Source organism: Leptopilina boulardi, unplaced genomic scaffold (assembly GCF_019393585.1).
Source record: "Leptopilina boulardi isolate dan_hultmark-lab unplaced genomic scaffold, ZJU_Lbou_2.1 LbouV2_392, whole genome shotgun sequence".
Taxonomy (NCBI): domain Eukaryota; kingdom Metazoa; phylum Arthropoda; class Insecta; order Hymenoptera; family Figitidae; genus Leptopilina; species Leptopilina boulardi.
In genome coordinates, this window is record NW_026137965.1 from 4,512,839 (window position 1) to 4,522,891 (window position 10,053).

Here is a 10,053-nt window from a genome sequence, read left to right on the forward strand (position 1 = left end):
TCAATAAAACTCAGCATTTCATGATCTATTGCAGTTGCTTGAAGCAACAGGAAGTATATATGTATGGTAAATTATGAAAAGTCTATTTTCCAGCGATTCATACTTTGCTTTATGTTTCAGTCTTGCGAAATATGTCGAGTGCATCGCTCGAAAATTATCATTAAAGAAAATATTTGAACTAATCTATATATATATATATATATAGACCACAATTTATTTACGGAAATCAAATTAATATGTCATCTCGCAGTTTGATATCTGGCTTTACGTTTCGTTTTAGAAAAATTATTCATCAATTCAATGGACTTCATAATACGACAAAGGATATTGAACCAATTACATATGAACGAAGTCCAATTACTGAGAGGTAAATATAATGCAAATATCACCCGCAGACTACTAATTTATATAATGCGCGCCTTTTGTAAATTCTAATTAGGAAGGTTCGAGATATCATTTATCAAAGTTCAATATTTTTACATTGAATTTCGAAAATTTATTTTAAATCACGCAGTTGCTATTGTTTTTCATATTCTCTCAAAATGGATAATAGAATTATAAATTCCTAATTGTAATTAAATAAATTAAAAAATTTTTTTCAAATTAATTAAAATTAATCACGATTTACTTATTTTTCCTTGAGCTAAATAATGGTTTGTTTTTTTTGTATTATGAAAAATTTCAATGTTTTTATGCTTATTTAGAAATAAAATCCGATAAAGTTTTGGCTCATTAACAATACTTTGCTTTTAAGATTATATTATTCAGGTAGAATTTAAAGAAGATTATAAGTATTGTTAATCTACAAATTCCATAGAATTTTCCACTTTACGATTTCCTAACAATTCTCTAGTATTCTGTCAATTATTTTATGACACTTGAAATTTATTTTACAATATTCATTTCTAGCATATTTTATATATATATACCCAAATTGTCAAAGCTAATGAACGGAAAATTTTGAGTGAAAATTTCGACGCCAAAGTAAAAACGTCTTTTTTTCAAATATAATTATTAAAAATATATCTCTTACCTCATTCTTTTAGTTCTTGGAATAATTTATTGTGCGAAACATTTTGATTTTTATTAACAATTGAGGTTATGATTTTTTTTACTTTTATATAGAATATTACGCGATTAACAATGAGTAATATAAAAATCGCTAATTGCGTCATCCACTCTGGCGTTCGCAAATCAAGTAACCTTGAATTATTTTCAAGATCATGGGCCGTTTAGAATATTAATTACTTTACTAATTGTTAAAAGATAAGATGTTAAAGTGACAGTTTATTTTTTATTATTATTCTAATTTCTCCAACATTGGTAACACTGATAATCGCAAAAAAAAAAAATTCGTAGACAACTTCAAGTTTGACAATATTTTTTTTGACAGTGATGAAATTCAGCGAAATATTTCTGTTTCTTAAAATGTTTCCTAAAAAAAAAATTATTTACAATAAATCAATTATTTATTTATAAATATGAAAATTTAAATTACTTAGTGAAAAATGACAAATTTTGGCTGTGAAAAAAGTACCTACAAAATTGGATTTAGATAATTCTAACCTAAAATTAGTAACTATTTACTTTCTGATAATAATATATATGATAAAGGTGAGTAAATTGAGTATATAAAAGCAATGAGGTAATAATCTGACTATATTAATGATAGATAAATTTGAAAATAGGTTTAAAATTGAAATTTTACTCTTCGTAATGGATTTTCTTTTTTGGTGATGAAAAAATTGACATATGTAGATTTTAAATAACATTAGAATTTAATTTAATTAATGAAATTCATTATTAAAATTAAAATTTTGTCATAAAATTTTTAAAAATGCGCTTGCGCTCAGCTGATTCATTCCCTTCTCTATCTATTTTTCACCCTACCACGAGTAACACTCAGCTGGTTTCCTACCCTACCTCTTCAAGAGTATAACATCAGCAATTGTCGACTAACAGTCGCACTTGCATTTTCAGAGTTCCCGTTCCCGGTAACAGGTTGATTGACAGTGACCGTCAAGAACCGGGATTATCACCTTCAACGATGTCGAGCCTAGAACGAGATCAATTAGGATTACGTGGTCCAGGAGATTCTATTTCTTCGAGTCTCATTAGAGGAATTGATCACATCAGAAATCCTCAACTAAACAAGGTAAAACTTTTTTTTATTTTATTCATTTCTATATATATATATATATATATATATATATATATAATAGAAATTTTTCCTTCTATTATGTTAGTAAATATTTTCATTGACAACATATACAAATATTTAATTTTTGACTATATTTTCTATTAAATTTAGAATAATTTCCTTTACACAAGAATTTTGTTAGGAAAAATTTTTCCTCACTGATTTGATAGCAAATTATTTTTCTTATTGTGAAATTTTCCTCAAAATGGGTTTTAATTCTTTTAAAATTGGAATAAATTTTTATTTCAAAATTTTTCCAAAAAAAAAAAAATTGTACATTTTTTGAGTAATAAAACTTCTTTGAAATCGAATATCAAATTAATTGGTAAAGTTTTAGTAAAATTACTATATATTTTAGAAAACTTTCATTTCAATGGAAAATCGAAAGGGATTTAATGAGAAAGAAAATCAATTTTCAGTAGAATATGGTAAAAAAAATTGAGAATGTGCAATATTTTTTTTCAACTTCTATTCTATTCTAAATAGATGTTTTGTTGAATAAAACATGCATTTTTGAATATTATAAATTATTCGTAATTAGTATTGTGAATAAATTAAATGTCAATTTATAAAAAGTTAGAAGGGGAAAAAGAAGTTTAAAAAAAGGAAAACTATTTTTAAAAATTACTTTAATTTCTTTTTTTTCAAACTCTTAACGATAAAATTTTTTCATTAAAACTTTCTTTTTAAATTAAATTTTCTTTTGTTGCTTTCTTTAATATAATTTAATTTAATGAAATTTCTTTTGAAATTGCCTTTGAAATGAGTTGCGTTTGAATTTAATTTGTTCATATATAGAAGAGTTAAAACAATGCAAAGCAAGTAGAACTATATCTTTGACCTAATTTCCAGAAACTCCATAATCATTTTAGTTTTTCAAATTCTGTTAATTACATTTGATTTCGATTTAATTGCAAGTCACGATTATATCATATTGTAATTAAATTTTACTATACTTTGTAAGAGGAAGATAGAATAATTTTTTCAAGGTTACGCACATTGCTTTCAGAAACTATAGTAAAAGAAACTATTTGTTGATAAATTCAAAAATTTGTATTTTTGTCCTAAACATTTTTCAATGAAGTTTATTTGATTTTTTTTTTTTAATACAAACAATTTCTATTAAAATAATTATAGAAATTAATTTTAATAATATATTTTGTTAATTGTTAATTTGAACAAATTAAATTACTTTCAGAAAGAAATAATTAAAATAATAAATAATTACTTATGAAAAATTCCAGTTATATTTGATTGCATCATGAAGAAAAGAAATGGAAGATATTTAAAGTAAAGGTTCCGAAGGGAACACGTGATTTTTGGCTGTGGAAATTTCCACTCTGGAAGATGAAATTATATAGGTGCTAAGGATGCTAGCGTCTTCAAAAAAAATGTTATTCTCAACTCAAAGAATTTTTTTATTACATTGAATAAGACCAATGAACTCGAGATTTTATATTTAGTATTATAATATCAGATGATTTAGTCGTTCTCTTAATTTAATTCATGATGCAACTGAATTTTCAATTGAAACCACATTAAAATAGAAAGGGGTCAATTTTCTTTGTGATAACGTTTTTTGTAGTTCAATGTAGTTGAAATTATTTTTTCTCTTATAATATAATTATTTAAATAAACAGGAAGTGGATCTTTAAAAAAAAAACAAAATTTCCTGTTAACAGAATAAAAAGAGGATGCGGTAATGCAGTAATATTTAAATATATAATTATATCGTGATTAAGTAAAAATTCAAATTTCGCTTCTGTTTTTTCAAAAATTTCCTAATTTTATAGAAATTAATTTTTTTTTTAATTTAAAAATTTTTAAATTTATTATTTAATTTTAACCGGTTTAAATAGTAATTTTTTGAAAATTTCAGAATCTCAAATGATTATAATGAGCAAAGTCTAAAGTCATACATCTGCTCTATACAATTTATTGCAATCTTATGTTACATAACTATATAGATCCAAAATCAAGGTCACGATTTGTTGACATTGATTATAAAACCAGTTATATCTTAAGTGTCATTTATCTCAGATTAAATTCCCACATAATCAAATTTACCATAATTAATAATTTTTCACACTTATCTTGATTCACACAAAAATAATTTTTTCTCTCTTCTTTTTCCTTTATTTTTATATAGTTTCTTTCAATTTTAAAATGAATTTAGTAAACTAATTTTTATTTTCTTTTTTTCATTTTTTGAAATTATTTTTATTTTCTTTTATTGTTTTTTAATTTTTTTTTTTTTTTGCATTATGTTTGGACTTTGAAACAATATACTATTTCTACTTTAATCAGTTCATTATTTAAATGCACTTTCAGCTATTCATCATAGCTTCATGATAATACTTATCAGTCTCTTTTCTTCAGTTGGAATTAATTTTGCTAATCAATTTTAATTACTGTTATGAATGTTAAAAGCAGATGTTTCTCATTTTTAGTTGAGATTCTTTAATGTCAAAAATTTAATGATTTATTTTGTTTATCATTCAAAAACAATATATGAATTATTTTACAACTATTTTGAACTTATCAGAAATTGAAAAAATTATTTATTGAAAAAAATGGTATTTTATTTGACGAGGTCTTTTATAAAACCTATGTTTGAAAAGATTGTTTGTTGTGGGCAAAAAAAAAAAAATATTTGATTAAAATACCAGCATTGCATGTTGTGAAGTAAGTTGAACTGCAACGCCCCAAATAGTATAGTAGTCAAGAAAATCGTTGAGTAAGAATATCGATCCTTGCTCTAGGGAAAACCCTCTTTAAGAATCCCCGGCAACCGTTGTTACAACGACCATTCCTCCGTTCATTTCTGTTTGATATGGGGTGCAGGTATATAAAAGAACAAGAAGAAATTCTTGACCATGGAAAAAAATTGGTGGTGTTTGGTGCCAAATGAAGATCGTATTCCTTCTATTCCAGAGGCACTACTAGCTCTCGATGGACGGGTATTTCAAAAAAAAAAAAGTTTTTCAATTCCTCTAATTACATTACATATTTTTATTCTTTACAATTTGTAGAATATTTTTGCCGCTTTTTTTTTAAATTTTTTATTTGCAAAAAAAGCTTGATTTATAATTAATATGTAAAGTATCGTCTAGACGATTTTTTTGTTCATCGAATTTTGTCATTTGAATTATTTTTATTGAAATTTGGACTGGTGATGATAAGATAAATTACAAATTTTTCTTTCTGTTGTATTAATATAGAAAAAGGAATGATTTTATTTTTAACTTTAATTTTATTTTGCTTTTTCAGTTCTTAAACAATGAGAAATTCTAATGTGCTTCCACAATGAAGGAATCAATAGGTCATGATTCTTCATTGCCATTAAGAAATAAAAATAATTGCAACGTGTCATTCACATTAGTTTGAAAAACAATACTTGAGAAAGAAAAAAAAGTAATTTAAACAAAATAATTGTTTAGAAAGTATATGAAAATGTGATAATTTATTTCAAAATTAAATTGTTAAATATTTTAGAAAATATTTTAAAAAGATATTTTGTTAAGAGAATGATTTTGATAAATCAAAAATTATTTTTATATGACTCGTGCGATAAAAACAGATATTTTTTGAAAGTATCAGTCAGTGTGTATATATGATTCAGAAATTTTATCAGATTTCGTCAGTCAAAATGTCTCATTAACTTTCTATATTACTTCATTTTTTTTTTTTGCTTTTACTTGTAATTTAAAAACTGATTTTATAATTTTTTTGTTTTTTGTTTCATTCTTGATGCACCTGATTCGATTATAAAATGAAAATTTAAAAAAAACTATTAAAATGAAAAATAGTAACAGTGACATAAACCCCGAGGCATCAAATATAGAGGCCAATTAATCTCGAACCTTGAGCAAATTCAATATTACAGATTTACTCAACGATTAAAAAAAATATATCTTCATTATATTATACATTTTCTAATTTAAAAATATAAATTAACATTGACATATTTGAAAAAATAGTAGTTAAATTGTTTCATAGTAATCGATGAATGAAAGTGTAATTAAAGTTTATCTGATTGAATTCAAATTTGCGTCAGGCAAGATTGATTATAGGTAAAGTTTAATTATTCAGAATACAAAAAGATAGAGAAGATTAAAAATAACTCATTTAGGTAATTAATCATAATTTAAAAAATTACTTATGATTTTTTTATTCGTTTTTGTTAATAAAATATTAATAGTAGTAATAGCTTGTCAATTTTATTCGTGACCTTGAAATTTTATTTAAAGGTGCGAATGCTCACGTAGTATTTTTTTTCTGTGAAATCATTAAAAAAAAAAAAAAAAAAAAAAAAAAAAAAAAAAAAAAAAAAAAAAAAAAAACCATTTACCTTGTTTCCTCGAGTGGTAAATCAGGCCAGGAGCCAGCTGATTATTTTCTTCCTGTTCATTCACCGTAGCAATGCAAGAAATATTTTTTAAGTCAATCTATCGATCGTCAGGAAACGCACACTATGATTGTCTAGGTCATGGTCTTTCTCCTATAGGCAGTTTATTTCGATACTACAAAATATATTTTTAATTTCAAATTATTTCCATTTCTAAATTTCTTTTTATTTACTTTTATTGAATAAAAATTTATTAATTAAATTTATTTTTTTATTTTTTAGGGAATGGCTTTCTCGATAGAAGAGAGACAGACCCTTGGAATTCATGGACTTCTTCCAGCAGCCGTTAAAACTCAGGATGAACAATTGAAACTCTGTAGATTGAATATTGATCGTTATCCTGATGATCTCTCTAAATATATTTATCTTTCGAGTTTAATGGTTAGTATTAAAAATTTTATTAAAAATGAATTTAAGTCGCATATTGTTTTTATACAATTTTAGTTTGTACTAACTTTTGCTAGGCGATGAATTGAAAAATTAACGAGTGCACGTCAAGAAAAAAGTACTTAGTCATTATAGAAGGATAACGGCAATTTTTTTTTCCCAGTAACATTAATTTTGCTAACTTAATTTTATTTTTTTGCTTTAAATTGTTAGAATATTGTAAAAATTATTTAAAAAGAATTTTATAAATTAATACGAATTTTTTAAATACAATTTTTTTTTGCAATTATTTATTTATTATTTATTTTTGCAATAATTTAATTAATTTATATTTTTTTCATCCCATTTTATCCAATTTTTTGTATTCTACATTTGCTTTTTTATTTATATTGATTAAATTAATTATTTATCAAATTGATATTGTATATTAATTTATTCAACACAAATACCCGCAGTTCTAAAGAACCATAAATAAATAAATAACGAAAAATTAATTATTTTAATTTGTAATAAAATTTGTTACAGGATCGAAATGAGAAGTTGTTTTATCGTTTGTTAGGCGAGGATGTTGAAAAAATGATGCCTTTAGTTTATACGCCGACTGTTGGACTTGCTTGTCAAAAATTTGGTTTAATTTATCGTCGACCAAGAGGTCTTTTCATTAGTATTCATGATAAGGGCCATGTGTATGATGTAATAAAAAATTGGCCTGAACACGATGTTCGAGCAGTTGTTGTTACCGATGGTGAACGAATTCTTGGCCTTGGTGATTTAGGCGCTCATGGAATGGGAATTCCCATTGGAAAATTATCCCTTTACACTGCATTAGCTGGAATTAAACCCAATCAATGTTTACCCGTTACACTTGATGTTGGAACAAATACTCAGGTACAATAAATAAAAAAATAATAATAATTTATTAAATTACAAAATTTAATTTTGTATTAACGAAAATTAAATAAACGAGAATTTAAAAATCTATTTTTTGAGAACAATAAATAAAAAAAAAATTAATAAATTTCTAAAAGTAATAGAAAATAAATTGAAATTAATTTTTTTTTTCAGTCGTTACTCGATGATGAACTCTACATTGGTCATAGACATAGGCGTATTACGGGTGAAGAGTATGATGAATTTATTGAGGAATTCATGAAAGCAGTTGTTAAACGTTACGGACAAAATACTTTAATTCAATTTGAAGATTTTGGAAATTCAAATGCCTTTAGATTATTAAGCAAATATCGTGATCATTATTGTACATTTAATGATGATATTCAAGGAACAGCTTCTGTCGCTGTAGCTGGACTTATTGCTTCTCTAAGAATTACTGGGACCAAATTGTCAGAAAATACAATCGTCTTTCAAGGAGCTGGAGAGGTAGAAAAAAATTACAATATTTTAAACAGTTTTTTTGCAAAAAAAAGAATAAATTTATTGTTTTATCAGAACTGTTTTTTTTAAATTTGATAATAAATAAATAAAATATATAAGGTAATACATTTTTTTTAAATTTCAGGCCGCATTGGGAATTGCAAGTCTCTGTGTAATGGCAATGAAAGGCGAAGGTGTGAGTGAAAATGAGGCAAAAAGTAAAATTTGGATGGTGGATTCAAAGGGTCTTATTGTAAAAGATCGTCCAAGTGGTGGGCTCACTGTACACAAATTAAAATTTGCTCGTGAACATGAACCAATTACAACTTTAGCTGAAGTTGTAAAAGTTGCAAAACCAACAGTTTTGATTGGAGCTGCAGCAATTGGCGGTGCATTCACCGAAGAAATTCTAAAAACAATGGCAAAAAATAATGAGAGACCAGTAATTTTTGCATTAAGCAATCCAACAAGCAAGGCAGAATGTACCGCCGAGGATGCTTATAAACATACTCAGGTTTGTTCAAAAAATAATTTAATTTGACAACAAAAAATTAATTATATTTAAATAAATTAAATTAATATTAATATAATAATAAATAAATTAATTAATTATTGTAATAGTTATAATGTATCAAAAAATTTTTAATCTTTAGGGAAAATGTATTTTCGCCAGTGGATCGCCTTTCCCACCAGTAGAATACAATGGCAAAACATATCATCCCGGACAGGGTAACAATAGTTATATTTTCCCTGGAATAGCACTTGGTGTAATTTGTGCCGGTATGCGAACAATTCCTGAAGAAACATTTTTGAATGCAGCATCCAGTCTTGCGGAATTAGTAACTGATAGAGATTTAGAAAGTGGCAATGTCTATCCACCCCTTGACGATATTAAAAAATGTTCACTTCGAATTGCGGTGAATTTAATGGAATATGCATATCGAATGTGTAAGTTAAAAAAAATTATATTATAAAAAAAATATTTATTTGTTGTTGATTTCTTTTAATTATTTAATTTTACTTTTTTAATTTTGAAATATACAAAATAATTTTTGTTCGCAGCTTTAGCATCAGTTCATCCTGAACCAAAGGATTATGAAGAATTTATCAAGGCACAATTATATGATACCAGTTATACATCATCGATACCTGAAATTTATCCTTGGCCGAAATTTTAAAATAAAAAAATGATTTTTTATCTTCTTTAATGCGTTACTTGATGTAACGTTTTTTTTTTTTAAAATGAAAAGCCTAATTACGACGACTGAATTTCGATGGTTTTGGTATCGTATTTCCTGTTGAGCAGGCAGTTACGAGTCACGTTTTGTGATAAATATTTATTTGAAAAAAAAAAACTTTTATTGACAATTGTTCAAATAACTCGTTTTTTAAGTAGTTAATTTTTACGTAATTCTATAAATTTTAAGTTAGTTTTTTTAATAAAGGTCTGCCTAAAAGACCGTTTAGATTTTGCATTAATGAGAACTTCAATTTTTGTATAGATTGCAATAAATAAATATTGTTATTATTTAACATTTAATTTTTTATTTTCCTTTTCCTTAAATTTTTGTAAAAAAAAAAAAAATATTTATTTTAAAACTATTACATTAATTTTCATTACGTAGGAAATTTTTGTAAATTTTTTCACACAAAAAAAGTGGGTAAGAATAGAAATACTAATAGAAAA

The 10,053-nt window shown here is 24.9% G+C and overlaps 2 protein-coding genes across 5 annotated transcripts in view; one reads left to right on the forward strand and one right to left on the reverse strand.

Annotated features, from left to right (window-relative positions):
- LOC127288568 (myb-like protein K) overlaps positions 1-1,327 on the reverse strand; it is a 39,270-nt gene extending 37,943 nt beyond the window's left edge. For both annotated transcript variants that reach the window (XM_051316098.1, XM_051316097.1), the window contains exon 1: positions 1,034-1,327. The gene's annotated coding sequence lies outside the window, so the exon portion shown is untranslated. The remainder of the gene's footprint in view (positions 1-1,033) is intronic.
- Positions 6-9,899, forward strand: LOC127288569 (NADP-dependent malic enzyme). Of its 3 annotated transcripts, XM_051316101.1 has the most exons (9): positions 6-61; positions 281-367; positions 1,981-2,155; positions 6,831-6,989; positions 7,521-7,883; positions 8,061-8,372; positions 8,512-8,880; positions 9,020-9,314; positions 9,429-9,899. In XM_051316101.1, exons 1-9 carry the CDS (start codon positions 21-23, stop codon positions 9,542-9,544), a joined length of 1,917 nt encoding a protein of 638 aa, XP_051172058.1. In that variant the 5' UTR covers positions 6-20; the 3' UTR covers positions 9,545-9,899. The 3 variants fall into 3 exon arrangements, with proteins under 3 accessions (XP_051172058.1, XP_051172057.1, XP_051172059.1); XM_051316100.1 differs by lacking the exon at positions 6-61 and having other exon boundaries at positions 159-367; XM_051316102.1 differs by lacking the exons at positions 6-61; positions 281-367 and adding an exon at positions 1,468-1,614.
- The last annotated feature ends 154 nt before the right edge of the window (positions 9,900-10,053 follow it).